The sequence below is a fragment of the Callospermophilus lateralis genome, chromosome 1 (assembly GCF_048772815.1).
Source record: "Callospermophilus lateralis isolate mCalLat2 chromosome 1, mCalLat2.hap1, whole genome shotgun sequence".
Taxonomy (NCBI): Eukaryota; Metazoa; Chordata; class Mammalia; order Rodentia; family Sciuridae; genus Callospermophilus; species Callospermophilus lateralis.
The window spans coordinates 188588723-188604048 of NC_135305.1; the positions used below are offsets into that span (position 1 = coordinate 188588723).

The 15326-nt window shown below is 38.6% G+C and overlaps 2 protein-coding genes across 3 annotated transcripts; one reads left to right on the forward strand and one right to left on the reverse strand.

Moving 5' to 3' along the window:
- Positions 1–10: 10 nt before the first annotated feature.
- On the reverse strand, positions 11–12457 carry Nkiras1 (NFKB inhibitor interacting Ras like 1). 2 transcript variants are annotated; one of them, XM_076868582.1, is made up of 4 exons: positions 12267–12457; positions 5689–5799; positions 1048–1289; positions 11–454 (listed from the first exon to the last, which is right to left on the reverse strand). In XM_076868582.1, exons 2-4 carry the CDS (start codon positions 5780–5782, stop codon positions 212–214), a joined length of 579 nt encoding a protein of 192 aa, XP_076724697.1. In that variant the 5' UTR covers positions 5783–5799; positions 12267–12457; the 3' UTR covers positions 11–211. The 2 variants fall into 2 exon arrangements, with proteins under 2 accessions (XP_076724697.1, XP_076724702.1); XM_076868587.1 differs by lacking the exons at positions 5689–5799; positions 12267–12457 and adding an exon at positions 4518–4604.
- A 146-nt stretch (positions 12458–12603) lies between these two features.
- Positions 12604–15095, forward strand: Rpl15 (ribosomal protein L15). The gene is made up of 4 exons (XM_076842874.1): positions 12604–12664; positions 13345–13526; positions 13830–13966; positions 14737–15095. Exons 2-4 carry the CDS (start codon positions 13355–13357, stop codon positions 15040–15042), a joined length of 615 nt encoding a protein of 204 aa, XP_076698989.1. The 5' UTR covers positions 12604–12664; positions 13345–13354; the 3' UTR covers positions 15043–15095.
- The last annotated feature ends 231 nt before the right edge of the window (positions 15096–15326 follow it).

Genomic DNA, 15326 nt, shown 5'->3' on the forward strand with positions numbered 1-15326 from the left:
CAGGAACATATTTCAAGGAAAGAGAATATATTTCATATCAGGCAATACTAATAAACTTAGTCCAGTAACATAAAGTGCATTACATTACTTCCTTAGAGGTTTCAATACCAACCAAGATATATACAAATGGTCTATTTTAAATATCAGTCTTCACATACATAGACACATAAAAGCAGTCATTATTCAAAAACAATTGTGGAATTACTAATTTTTAGTTCTCAGAGCTAGAGTTTCCTTTGTTTTTCCTCCCAGGCAAAGGAAAGCTGGATTTGCTCTGGGGTTGGGATAGTTTACTGGCTAATAAAGTGAAGGGCTCAATCAGAGTTTTCCGGTCTGTGACAGTCACCTCCCACAGTCTTACTTTCTCGCTTTTTGCCCACTGCTGTGCCACCTCGGCATCCACTTGTCTCTGCTCAGAAAGGTCGATTTTGTTTCCTAATACAACAATTGCTACCTGGATGGAAAAAATGGATTAAAGAGATTATACTTTGCCAACCTCAGTTTATAATAAAGAGCACTCTACCACTGAGCCACAACCCCAGTCCCAGGATAGGCACTTCTTATATGAGTCTTTATAAACCATAGTAAGGCAAATGGATCTTATTTTTAAGTGTAAATAAGTAGAAGCCAATAGTTACTTAAAAGCTTTATTTCTTTTCTTTTTTTTAAAAGATAACTATTATTATTTGGTAAGGACGAAACACGAGTGCTTTTTGCTAAGGAGATGATAAGAAGTTGGAGAAAACACTGGTCCCAGCCAACATAAAATGAACCATGTAGTGCTCAAGATATGGTGCCATTAAAATCCAATTTGTCCATGGTAAAACAAATAAGAAGCAGAAAGTAAAATCCTAGTACTGGATGAACTTAGTCCTATAGAAAAACATGAGTTACAATACAATTTAGTGGGTTTTAAATATGTAAATGACCCAAGAAGTCATGTGCTGGGCATCAAACCCAGGGCCTCACATGCTAGGCAAGTGCTCTACCACTGAGGCACAACCCCAGCCCCTCATGTTATGATTTAAATGGTAATTTATACTTAACCTCTTTTTTGTCTTTGAACTTATCAATTTCTTTCTTCAGAAGCTCCACTCTTTGAAAGGATTCCAGGTTATTCACACTGTACACTAGAACAAAGCCATCAGCAAATGAAAAATAATGCTTTGGGAGCTCCACGCCTTCCTGTAGGCCTCTGGTGTCATAAAGATGTAACTGTTCTTTTACTCCCCGATCTGTTTCCACAGAAGCCATGTATACATCTTCCATTGTTTCACAGTCTTCCATTCCTGGGATTAAAAAGAAATTGCCGTTTTTAGATAAACCAGTGTCAGTTATTCAGTATTTTGTTGTCCTTTAAAGGTTTCTTATTTTTGATATATAATAATCACATTTCTACTTTATTAAATGACTTCTTGAATAAGTAGCTCTTCATAGTAAATTGACAACATGACTTTTGAAAATATTTCTTCTGGCTTGGTGCAGTGGTGCATGTCTATAATCCCAACAGCTCAGGAGGCTTAGACAAGAGGGTCACATGTTTGAAGCCAGCCTTAGTGATTTAGCAAAGCCCTAAGCAACTTAGACCCTAACTCAAATAGGTGCTGGGGATGTAGTTTAGAGGTAAAGCACCCCTGGGTTAAGTCCTCAATATGTGTCTTATAAGTATCAATTGTAAAAATCAAAGCATTTACTACCTAGATTGGAAAGTTCAGGTTGATTTAAAAAAGCTTCAACTACTAAGTGTCACTTTTTCTTCTCCATCAGAATTAATGACAGGATCTGGAATGAAATTTGCCATTTTCTTTTTTTAAATTTGTTGATAGACCTTTATTTTATTTATTTATATGCGGTGTTGAGACTCGAACCCAGTGCCTCACACAAAGCCAGGCAAGTGTGCTACCACTGAGCCACAACCACAGACTCAGCCCAAATTTGCTATTTTCTATAGAACTCCCAGGTCTTTTCTGTAGAACTCAAAACTACACGTGTCCAGTCTGTGTCCCAGTACTGGGCCTTTAATCCACAAGTACCTACTGGTCACTTTTATGTGAATGTCCCTCAAGCACTTCAACTAATATTTTTGTCATCATCCCTCCATACCTGTTCCTCCTCCTTGCTTTCTTCCCTTGATCACTACTTACCAGGATGTCCTCGGTTTTTTATGAGCAAAATCAGAAGGTTACCTCAAACCATCCACTCTGCTGCTGAAATACCTGCTTGATTCCTGCCTCCTATTTCAACTGGATTGCTACCTTCACCTGAAGTACTGCGATAGATCAGTGACCACCTAGTACCTTCCACCTGAACTACTACGATAGATCAGTGAACACCTAGTAAATACCTCAGACCCTTTGAAGATGATGCTGAAATGTCAGTCATGTGAACCTTCTCTTAATTATCCCATTTTCCTCCTGCTACTACTGGGCCTTGAACAGGTAATACCATTTTATACTTCAGTCTTTCCATATCCATCCCCTCCAAGTGGACTGTAAATACCTTGAGAATCTAGGTTTATCTTTATAGCTCTGAGGATGAACAAACTTACATTCATAGAAGGTCCTTAATACATGTTTGCTGAATGAATGGCCTCATAACTGATAAGCCAATTTCAGTTCTCCTCTTGCCTATGATCTTTTAAAAATGCATTTTACCACTTTGTTCCATGATTGCAGGTTGTTCCATTTTTGCAGGATTTGTCTCTTCAGTGAGTCTACAAGTTGCTTAAGTGAAAGGACCCATTCTGTGTATGCTGTAAATAGTTAATAATCTTTTGTTCATATAGGAATTAAGGGAAGAAAATTAACACTTAGAATTTTTATGAGTAGAGCAGAGACATAAGATAGGTATGATTATGGTCCCAATAACCACCTTCATATTTAGATTTCATGTTTAAATATGAGCTATATCCAGAGGAGAACTCGTGGACTAACACACTATACACCCACACAAACTGTCACATTTGAATTCGGTTATGGTTTTCCTAAACAACCTAATACTATAGAATGACTTATTCCAGATGCATTATATGAAATGTTCATCAGCTGTAAATAAAATCCCCATTTTAAAAGGAATAATCATCTAATGATTAGATCATGAGAATACAAGAATTTACTTTCATCAGCCTAACTTTTTAAGGGACATGGCTGGTGTTTAAGAAGGGAATATTCTAAGTTTGATTATATGAACTTGTGTCTGTGTCATCCTCTCATAAATTAAACTGTCATAGATTAAGTTAATAATTTTAACTGGATTGCTAAGGAGCTATTAAGACAAAGTTATTGGGCTTTGATTACAAGGAAATTTAAAAGCAAAACTTTTATCCACCAACAGGAGTTTGGTGGTCCCACTCATATTCCCCTCATTAAGCTTAAAACCTCATATTCTGCTACTCTACAGATTAACTGAAGTCTTGACCCTGCCATTAGCTCTCTAGATCTCTTCACTGCTTCAGGCTGCTGAGGAACTACCCCTTCCCACCAACACAAGACTAAGGATGCAATCTCCGGAGAAGGTATAACAGAGGGTTAGGGTTAGGGTAGATGCTTAGACTAAGACAAGAGGAGAGGAGTTGCACAGTGAACACTAGCGGAGGCAATCAAGTGACATACCAGCACATACAGGGCACACATAGTAAATGTTGAACTCCTCCTACCTCCACTCTCTTCCCTTTCTCTGCTCCTAAAACTTTGGCAGTCAGGCCTTTACTCCAATGCCGAAGAATGTGACCAGTAAAAAAGGAAAAATTCTAAATGTATTGATATCTAGGGTTTCCCAACAAATGCTCAGTCAGATCCCTTTTGTGAAACTCAAAGTCATGAACCCTGTCCATTTGGTTAGAGCTCCCAGTTAGCTCTGTTGTCCTCCATTCTTTATTAGCAGAAAACCAAAGTTTACCAGACAACTGAGGAAAATAGACTCAAAAGTCAGAAAAGAAGGGTTGTGACTCAGTGGTAGAGCGCTTGCCTAGCACATGCAGGGTCCTGGGTTCAATCCTCAGCACCACATATAAATCAATAAAGTAAAGGTATTGTGTCCAACTACAACTAAAAAATAAATATTTAAAAAAAAGAGAAAAGAGCACTTTGGAGGAAATGGACTATGCAAAAGAACCAAAATACTACCTAACAATAGGGAAACTAGATAGTATTAACAGTTCTTATTTCACAGATGCACTAAGAAATAAGAAATAAAAATTCAATGAAAGGACTGGAAAATATGAGGAAATATCACCTAAAATGCAGAAAAAAAAACCAGAGGATTAATCTAGAAGGTCCAACATCAATAAAGAGTTCCATAAAGAGAACAGAAGCGCATCCACAAAATAATTCAGAACTGAAGAATATACACAGCATATTGAAAGAAGCCACAATGCCTAGTACAATGGATGAAAACAGACCAGTTTTATGACACATCACTGTAAAATTTCGCAACAGTGGTGTCTTGATCCATTTGTGCCATTACAACTAGATCCCACAGACTAGGTAATTTATAAACAACATAAATATATTTCTCACAGTTCTGGAGGCTGGGACATCCAAGATCAAGGCACTAGCAGGTTTGGTGCCTAGGAAGGGCCCAGTCTCCTCTTCCAAGGTGGTTCCTCATTGCTGCACCCTACAGAGGGGTCAAACACTGTGTGCTTACTTGAGAAGGGGAAGACAGCACTTCCTTCAAGCCCAACTTTTTTTTATACAGTTGCTAAATCTCACTCAAGGGCAGAGCTTTCATAGTTCAATCACCTCTTGAAGACCACACCTCTTAATACTGTTGGAAAGGGATTAAGATTCAACGTGAATTTTGGAGGGTCACTATCATTCAAACCACAGCAAGTGGGGACACAGTAAGGTTTCAGAAGCTTCCACATACAAGAATCCTAACAGTTCCCAGGTTCTCAGAAGCAGCACAACATTCTACTTTTTGACTCACATGGTGATTATCCAAACATATGGCTTATAAGTGTGCATTTTAAAAGTATTCATTTTAGTAAGAGGAGAAAAGATGACACTAGACCAGTAAAGCTTTGAAAATTCTGAAAGAGTATTTTCAACCTAGAATTCCATACCCATCAGAATTATAATTCATATGTGAGGGTAAAATACAGATATTTTCAAGCATGCAAAGCCTCAAAAACGGTATCGTTTATATTTTGTCGAAATGGTTAATAAAAGAAATGTGCTCTAAGCTACTTGCCAAAAATAAATACTTTAATACTTTGTTGATCCATATTTACTTATCTCTTACATAAACCTCTTTTGTAATGTCTGCCTTACCCTGACCTCCTTAAAACCAAAAATGATACTTCACCTCTGTAACTCACTGAATGAATAATCCAACTCTCAAAATTAAGTCATAGTACAGCAAACAGCTATATCTTCCATTTTTAAAAATCTACAGAATACTCTTGGAAAGCCATATTTCCAGTATGGATCATTCCAATGTATTCTTTCTCTAGACCATCATTTTTTTTTAATAAGCATAGAAAACCACATACGTACAAAAGAATATATATATTCATATCCATCAACCATTTCTTACCTGTTTTAACAACCACTGCTAAATTTCAATAAAATCAATATTTTTCCTCTCCTCTATTCTCTACTTCACTTTGGTGTACCATCATCCATCTTTAGTTTAGCATAACCAACAAAAACCCTCCATAGAAAAACTAGAGAAAAATAATCTTACCAATAGTATGATTCCCATAAAGGAGCTGCTCCAAGATTGCGGTTTTTCCCACAGACAACAATCCACAAACTACAACCTTGCATCCCTTTCCCATCTTCTCTCAGGATATCACTGTGAAGAGAATGAAAGCTCTTAAAATTGTATACTGTTGAAGAGCTGGGCACCATGGCACATGCCTGTGATCCCAGTGACTTAGGAGGCTGAGGCCCTAACCAACTCAGGGAGACCTTGCTCAAAATAAAAAAATAAAAAGGGCTAGGGGTGTTGCTCAGTGGTTAAGCGCTCCTAGGTTCAATCCCTGGTACAAAAAAAAAAAAAAAAAGCATACTTTAGAATCCAGTATACTTTTCTTTAAAGGTTGATATTATTAAGTTTTATTATATAAGTTTTTATTATATAAGTTTTGTATACATAGGGGAAATTTCAAATATAAAAAAAGGATAAAATAAGGTATATCCTTCCAAACCCCATTCCCTTAGTCTCCTATTTGTCCTCTTAGGGCAATTAGTTTTACAAGTTTCTAACATGTCTTCACAGAGATAATCTAGAAATACTGTAAGAATAGATAAAATTGTATGTGGTGGTACATGCCTATAATCCCAGTGATTTGGGAGGCTGAAACAAAACTAGCCAAGTTATATTATTACATAGTACACATATACAAATACCTGAAAAGGAATTATGAATTCAATTGTGTATAATAATGCATCAAATCAATTATAAAAAAGACTATTTACTCCTCAATATTTACCTGAGAAAATAAACATTTAAGTAAAAATTTAAGAAAGCATGAAGACAAAATTTTCAATAGAAAATGGATGGACTTAAGACTATTAATGTTACCATGGTCTTTTTTCAAGAATGTGAAAAATTGGATTTTTGTAGCCAAGTATAGTCATACTTCTTTTTGAGGAATAGACCATGAGAGAAAAATTGCCAAGGCATTTTTAAAAAGAAAAATTCCTCTCTTCTAGCTTCCCAACTTATTTGCAAGGAAGAGCAAGGTCAAATTCCCTCAGGGCTTTGTTTTCCAGAAGGCAAAGGACTAGACACCAAGGCATTGATACCTGTACCATTGATCATCTATAATGTTATCTCTCATGTCTGCAACTATGGCCTATTTTAGAGTCTTCTACACATAATTCTGAATTTATAATTAATGTCACCTTATTTATCATAGGATTCTACTCTTTCAGCATATTGTGATTTCTCTAAGATATGATACCACTGAGCCTTTCTTTTAAACAGCTTTTTTAAAAAATATTTTTTAGCTGTAGTTGGACATAATATCTTTGTTATTTTATTTATTTTTATGTGGTGATGAGGATCGAACCCAGGACCTCACACATGCTAGGCGAGCGCTCTACCACTGAGCCACAATCCCAGCCCCTTAAACAGCTTTTTAATAGCTAAAATTTAAAGGAAGCTGCCATCTAGCCATGTAAGAAGAATTTAAAAAAGAAATTAATGTACCAGAGGATAAAAAAATAATGGCAGTATAATACAATTCTATAAGAAAAGGTTGTTGCTGGAATCTAAATTCTAGATTTTATATTCCTCTGAAAATGTTGGAACCAGTAGAATTTCTAAATACCAATCTCTACCTCCCTCCTCTTTGTTTAATTTTTTGGGGAAAAAAATGCCCCTTTACCATGTTATACTATTCCAAAATACTCAAGTGGTTTAAAAAAGAGAGGTATGCTTAGCTATAAGTAAAAACACCCAAAGATTAATAGGAACAAGCCATCTGTTAAAGTGGGGTAAATACAAGCAATGGGAACTATAGCCAACTGAAAAATGTTGAAAGCAACAGAATTCTAAGAAATTTGGAAATCAAATACTGTATTTCTAAGAGTCATTTTAGAACGTGGTCTTAAAATGTTTTAAAAGTATTATACTATGTTGGGCATAGTTGAACACTCAGGTAATCCCAGTGATTTTGGAGGCTGAGGCAGGAGGATTTCAAATTTAAGGCTAGCCTCAGAAAGTTAATAAATGAAAATGAGAAAAAGGACTGGAGACTTAGGTCAGTGGTAAAGCACCCCTGGGGTTCAATCCCAGTACAAAAGAAAAAAAGAGTAGTACACAATTATATTTTAGATTGCTCACTGATACTAGGATTAACAGATAAAGCTTGTTAAAAATGTGTTTTTGGGGGCTGGGATTGTGGCTCGGTGGTAGAGCGCTCCCCTAGCATGGGCAGGACCCGGGTTTGATTCTCAGCACCACATAAAAATAAAGGCATTTTGTTGTGTCCATCTACAAAAAAAGAGATTCTCTCTCTCTTAAAAAAAAAAAAAAAAATGTGGTTTTTGTTAAAAATATATATTGTATTGATGCATTTAAGTATAATAAATTAGTGTTTACTTTGCTACTACTAGAGAAGATTTCATCAAGGGTAAATAGTAAAAGCAACTAAAAGGAGGTGGCTCTAAACACCAGCTATGACACAGGTGTGATGATATGTATCTACTGTGCCAGCTACATGGGAGACAGGCCAGAGGATCACTTGAGCCCAAGAGTTTTAGATCACCCTGGGCAACAAAGAGAGACTCCATCTCAAAAAAACAATAACAAAAATAAACAAGTTTTTTTAAAAAATAATTTTGATTTTTTTAGAAGTAGTTGGACACAATACCTTAATTTTATTTATTTATTTTTATGTGGTGCTGAGGATTGAATGGCCGGCACATGCTAGACGAGCGCTCTACCTCGGAGCCACAACCCCAGCCCTAAACAAGGTTCATTTAAGATTTTTTTTTTTAAGGAAGGAAAGAAAAATGAATAAAACAGAAGAGATGTATTTAAATATTTTATACTATCAAAAGGAAAGCAGATAAAGAAATAAGTGTGATCAATCAAATATGGTTGTAATATCCTAGGTCCCTAGTTATCTTCCAAATGAGAAAAAAAAAAAAAAACTACCAAAAAAGCAGATAATTAGTGACCTATTACATCAATTAAAATGAATGAAATTCTTATACATTATGTATTTTTAAGGTGTTATGGTATAACCTATAACAAAAAATGTTTGAAAATCTGTACCATTTTCATTATTTTCAAAACGTCTCAAGGGCTAGAAAAGGCAACCACCTCCTTAACTATCTATGGCATGGAAAATCTCCCCAGGAAAAAAACCTTAAATTTTCAAGTGGGTGGGTGGGTGTGTGTATGTGAAGGGGTTCTAATTCAAAATTTGTGAATTTCTCTACATGGAAATAAAGATGATTTTCTAAATATCCAAAAAAGTATGAATTATTAAAGAGCTAATATAACATTATAAATAAATAACATTAAAATATAGATAAATAAGTATATTTCATAAACAATATGTATATCATTTCCTCCCAAATACAAAAAAGATCACCTGAGTACCCTGAATGGGTAATGAGTGGGATAGATACTGAGAGTGGCCAAGCCTCTTAAATGTAGTTTCAAGAGTTTGGAGGTTCTAGAGTAGATGGAAGACCATTAGGTTCCCTTCAGTGTTGTGATGCTATAATAGGGGAAACTGCTTATTCAGAATGTGCATCAACACTAAAGTTAATACAGAAAAAAAAATACCAGAAGTTTTAACTACTTAGTACAGTCCTTACCTAAAAAAACTGCTGAACATAAAATTCAATCTGTGACCATTAAACTTTATCTGACAAATATGACTAAGAGTACATGCTTTACAGGCAAAATCCAATGACATCTTTAATGCATATTGCTTTCCAGACAAATCAATAATGTTGCTAGAGAATAAACACATGACCCAGTCCATTCCTATGGAAAACACTGAGCTTTGTCAACATTCATTCTCTTTGAAGAGCCATCAGAAACAGCTCCTTCAAATTACCAATGTTTGTTCTTCTGCATGAAGGGATCTTTCTATTTTTATAAGTAAAACACAACTTTTCTATGCAACTAGAAAAATAATACTGAAGCACAGTATCATAGTAGAGATGTTATAAATCTTTAAAAAAGCATAAAAGGGTAAAACTTCTACACTGTGTATATTCTTGTTTAAACATTATGTATGGCATGTAATACTTTTATTCATGTGTTTAACATACATATTCAAAGGGTTTTATAAATAATATTTACTTATAAAATATATAAACAGATTCCAACTTACCATTCTCAATTCAGTTAACAAATACTTACTAAGGGCCTTCCATAATACCAAACATTAGGGATGAACGAAAGGGCAAAACCAGAAAAGATCACTGTGGTTAGGAATCTTGAAATCAATTGGAAATACAAATCCTATTAAACTGATAATTGAGGAATTGCAAATTGAAAAACAAAATTACAAAATCAATTGATAAATTAGCAGAGATTATTCACATTGTCTGATTCATCTTTTCAAATGATTCATCCAACCTGGTAGTGAACCATTCTCAACTCATTTCTTTCATACTCCATATCTGATTCATCAGTAAATCCTACCTTTTTCCTTAGAAATACAGCCGGAGTTACATTTATGACCACCTCCATTACTACCAAAGTGGCACCATCTTTCTCACTTGGACTACTAAGGATGTCTCTAATCTCATCCCTCAAACCTATAAGTACTTTATTTTATCTAGTAAAAGGAATTTTGCAGGTCGGATTGAATCAAAACTTTGAGACCATCAAAACTTTGAGACCATCATTATTAACGGGAGTGTCCTAGAAGGGAGGAGGAGGAGTGATTGAAAGGTTCAGGAAGCAGTCAGGTGCCAAGTAAAGAAGGCAGCTCTCTAGAAACTGAATTCTCCAGATGCTGTGCCTCCAGAAAGAACACAGCCCTACAGATCCCTGATGTTAACCTAGTCAAATTTCTGACTATAAAATTAACTACATAATGATAAATTTGTTATTGAGTCAGGAAATTTGTTCTAACTGGTTACAGTAACATTGGGAAATACAACCTCCTAATTAGTCTGCTTCCATTGTCTCTTTCCTTTTAGCCTCAAAGCAGCAATCCAAGTTATTCTTTTAAAATGTAAACCACATGGTTTACATTTTAATGTAGATGTTCCAATCTACAGCTATGTGGAATCTAAGGTTCATATAAAAACCACCTCTCTGACATCCTATCCCTCTTTCTCCTAGGGCTGATTCCAGCTACATTGCTTCCTTGCTATTCCTCTCTTAGTCCTGGCATGCTTCATTTTAGCCTTATCACTTTTCCCTCTACCTGAATCAGTGCCGCCTACTCAGCTCTTTATCTTGAGGGTGGTAGTGGTGATGTTACTTTAGATGCTGTGGACTGACCCCACCTCATGCTACATGCTAAGCTCACACTACCACCTGGGTTATGGCCCCAGACTTGAGGTGTATTCTTAAATGTTAACCTTCAAGAAAACTTACCCTGAACATTCCATCCAAAATTGCAACCTCCACCAAGTATGCTAAAAGGATAATCTGGTGAGGCCTTTAACTGGAAGACAGCATCTCCCTCTAAGCCCCAGGGAGTCCCTAGCACAATCAGCCCAGACCTGAAGCCTACTAGGCAGGCTGCCCTTTCTCCATGGTAATCAGTGCTCAGGCCCATAGGTGGAAGGTGCTGACAGAAGACAGCCTAGATCTCATGCTGTTGTGGCATTAACCTTCACCTCAACACCCCTTCCACTTTCCTTGATGTTCTTCCTTAGTATTTATAAAACATCAAACATAATGCATAGCTTATTTACGTTCATTTGTTTCCAAGAAGACTAGAATTTTTGCATTGTTCACTGCTGTATCTCAACAGATGGGGCACTGCCTGGATATATATTAGGCATTCAATAATTATTTGTTGAATGAATCAACATACCAGGGGAGCGCTCTTACAATGGTAAAGCTATGTTTTTGTTGTTGTTGTTGTTTTTGTTTGTTTCTAAAGAAAAACATGAAGTAGGTAAAAGAGATAACCAAAAATCACTATTTACAAGGTAAAGATGGTTTTCTAGCCACACATAAACATGATAGTTGGAAAGGATTTGAAACCACAAGAGTTTTATCAAAAATTAAAATATTCTGGAGACGCAAAAAAGCCAGCAAACTGTATTTCTCAATAAAGAATGCAACACAGGGGCTGGGGCTCAGTGATAGAGTGCTCGCCTGGAACGCGTGGGACACTGGGTTCGATCCTCAGCACCACATAAAAATAAAGGTATTGTGTCCACCTAAAACTAAAAATATATTGGAAATTTTTAAAAAAAAAAAAACCGCAACTCAAAATGCCAGCATTTTTCTAGACATTTCTTCCCAAAACACTCGCACCTGCTAAACAAGTCTTGGCAAATAAATATTTTGCTTTTCTAAAAAACTGGGGTTCTGACGTTAGCAAACCTGGGATCTAATCCAGGAAAAGCACGGAAATGAAAAGGGTCAAGCCGCCAGCATCCACTGCCTCCGCACCCCTGCAGAAGCTTCCAGCAGAATTGAGAAGAAGGGACGTAGTAGCGGCCCAACCTGCGAAGATCCAGCTCTAGGAAGGCCTTTTTTTGGGGTGGAGAAGAGTCGGGGCCCAAATTTCTGCGCCCGTTCTGGGTAGTGGGGCGGGGAGCCAGCGCCGTTTGGGGGGATCGGCCGCAACTCAAGAACCCGCGGCGCGCGAAACAAACCTGTCCTCCAGCAGACCCTGAAGGCAGCAGCGAGGCTCCTCGGCTCCTCGGCTGTTCGCAGCCACCGGCTCTATAGCACCGCCTCCAACTAGCCGCCTAGCGGGGCCGGCTGATGGAGACTGACGCTAGCAGTCCCCCCAAGACTCCAATTCTCTCAGCCTCCCGCAGCCCCTGCCTCTGCAGGCTGGAATCCTTCAGAGCAGGGGGCGGGACAACAGGAGGCGGTGCCCAATAGCGGCCGAACTCCGCCCACCGGCTCGAAACCGGAACTACATATCCCATGAGGCTGTAGGCGGCCTCAATGCTCCACCGGAAAGGGGCTCTCAGAAGAGGGGGAGGAGCCTAAAAAGGATTGTGGGAGAAAGGCTTCTTCCTTTCGGTTTGGCGGCAGCCATCAGGTAAGCTGGGTGAGAGATCTTAGGTTTTCTATCCGCGGCTAATCGCCCTCTGCCTCAGCCATCCGGGCTTGAAGACCTTGCGCCCTCGGAGCTCCTCCTGCCTCTTGTGCGGCGAGAGTCCAATTAGGATGCTGGGCTGCGAGGGCATGGAGAGGTGTTCCCCTGAGCGAGATGGGTGAAGACGCGATGGCGGCGCAAATTCGAGCTGGGCCGGGAGCCTGAAGAAGGCGTGGGGCTGAGGGGAGGGAGGCTCGGCCTCGAGCGTTCTTGAGGGAGGCCGACTGATTGGGGAGGGCAAGTGCATTTTCCTTAAGAGTTAACTTTCGGCGTCAGTAGAACCTTTTATTTACTGTGGTGTCAGCGACATCACATTGCGGGCTGGGCCCTTGGGGACACGCCGCCTGCAGTAGCTAGTTGCCCCTCGGTGCCCAACCAAGTCTGTCCATTCATCCAACGAAAATAAAGCCGAGTGCTCACCCGCGCTTTTCGTGCCGAGCTTGCAGAGGTGACTGAACGCCGCCTTAGAGGTGGGGTTTAGGCTAGCTGTCGCCTGCAGATGGTGCAGAGCCATTTTCATTCCCAGGGGTTCCCTTGTGTTGGTGGGGAACTAAGATGGACGGGCGAGATGTCATTGTACTTTGAGCGGCTGCTGTCTTTTAATGCCCAGTTCCATCTCGAAGGTAAGCCAAGATGGGCGCGTACAAATATATCCAGGAGCTATGGAGGAAGAAGCAGTCGGATGTGATGCGCTTTCTTCTGCGGGTCCGCTGCTGGCAGTACCGCCAGCTCTCGGCGCTCCACAGGGCTCCCCGCCCCACTCGGCCGGATAAAGCGCGCAGACTGGGATACAAGGCCAAGCAAGGTGCGTGTTTTCTTGGCTTGAAAGCTTCGTTAAAATTGCTACTCGGAACAGTTAGAAACCGGTGGTTAGGAACATACTGTTGCCCCATTGTCTTCGGAGTGCTTTGGCGAAATCAATTTGCTAGCACCTTCCGCAATTAAACTGGTTAAGTTATGGCGCACTTTGAATGGAGTGGCAACTGTGCTGAAGAAGACAAATCTGTATATAGGATTAAAAATCTTTTGTGTAATTAACAGTGTTTTATAACACTGGAGGGTTGGTTTTTTTTTTTTTTTTAATAACCTGCTCTTTTTGTGTGTATAGGTTATGTCATATACAGGATTCGTGTGCGCCGTGGTGGCCGCAAACGCCCAGTTCCTAAGGGTGCCACCTATGGCAAGCCTGTCCATCATGGTGTTAACCAGCTAAAGTTTGCGCGAAGCCTTCAGTCTGTTGCTGAGGTAAATGGATTGGAGTTGACACTTTTTTTTCTATTAGAGATGGTAGGCAAGAAATATTTGAGCAACTTTTCTGATTGTACCTAGGGATTCTATTGTGTATAAGATGAGGTCTTTACCAATCTTGGAAATTAGGAGTTACTGTCAAAAACTGTCAGTTTTTGTTAATAATCTATGCTTACATGATTAATGAATTTGTGAAACTTAAGCTTTCAAAAGGTCAGTAAACTTTGTTTACTGAGGGGGTTGCATTTATGTTGCTAATCATCTGGTCTGTTACTGTTTTTCTTCAGATTTATACTCTTGTAGGGGTTTGAAAATTGTAAGCCTTTCTCCATAAGGTTAAATTTTTTTAAAGAAGAGGTAATATGCAGAAGAAATTCAAGACTTGTAGAAATATTGCTGAATTGAGGCTGGTGGGTATAGCTCAGTGGTAGAAAGTTTGTCCAGCATGTGTGAAAAGTAAGTTTGATCCCCAACACTGCAAAAAAAAAAAAGATTCAAACATCCTAAACTTATATTTGTTATCTAAGTATTAATGTTAGTGCCTTAAACAGAGAGTAATAGCAAAAGTGTATTTGTGTTTTAGCAAGTCTACTTTATTTCATGCTCATGGTGCCAGCCTCTTGGGGGGAGATGCCTAGTAAGTAATTGATTAGTTACATAAAAAGCTTCAGTCATTTGTCTAGTAACCTAGAGGTAAGAGTTGGAATTCTAACTTGCTACCCTAAGCAAAGCAGGAGGCTTACCTTGGGCCTTTTTTCCTATTATAGGAGAGAGCTGGACGCCACTGTGGGGCTCTGAGAGTCCTGAATTCTTATTGGGTTGGTGAAGATTCCACATACAAATTCTTTGAAGTTATCCTCATTGATCCATTCCATAAAGCTATCAGAAGAAATCCTGACACCCAGTGGATCACTAAACCAGTCCACAAGCACAGGGAGATGCGCGGCCTAACATCTGCAGGCCGGAAGAGTCGTGGCCTTGGAAAGGGCCACAAGTTCCACCACACTATTGGTGGTTCTCGCCGTGCAGCTTGGAGAAGGCGCAATACTCTCCAGCTCCACCGTTATCGCTAATATAAGTATGATGTTTGTAAAGTTCATACCTAATAAACAATTTAGGACAGTCATGTCTGCTTAAAGGTGTTATTTGTCTGTTAAAACTAGTCTGCAGATTATTTCATGAATGCTTTGTCAAATTATGGAAGTTAAAGTGCAATAATGTTTGAAGACAATAAGTGATGGTGTATCTTGTTTCTAATAAGATAAACTTTCTGTCTTGCTTTATCTTATTAGGGAGTTAATATGTCAGTGTTTAAAATATGCTATGTGGTATAATAGGTGTCAAATTCTTTAAAAAG

Coding starts and splice junctions, on each gene's coding strand:
- Nkiras1 (XM_076868582.1), bottom strand. CDS start 5,782: ATGGGAAAGGGATGCAAGGTTGTAGTTTGTGGATTGTTGTCTGTGGGA. Junction 1,290..5,688: donor TTATGGGAATCATACTATTG/GTAAGATTATTT, acceptor TTTTAATCCCAG/GAATGGAAGACTGTGAAACA. Junction 455..1,047: donor AGTTCAAAGACAAAAAAGAG/GTTAAGTATAAA, acceptor TTTTCCATCCAG/GTAGCAATTGTTGTATTAGG.
- Rpl15 (XM_076842874.1), top strand. CDS start 13,355: ATGGGCGCGTACAAATATATCCAGGAGCTATGGAGGAAGAAGCAGTCG. Junction 13,527..13,829: donor GGGATACAAGGCCAAGCAAG/GTGCGTGTTTTC, acceptor TTGTGTGTATAG/GTTATGTCATATACAGGATT. Junction 13,967..14,736: donor GCCTTCAGTCTGTTGCTGAG/GTAAATGGATTG, acceptor TTCCTATTATAG/GAGAGAGCTGGACGCCACTG.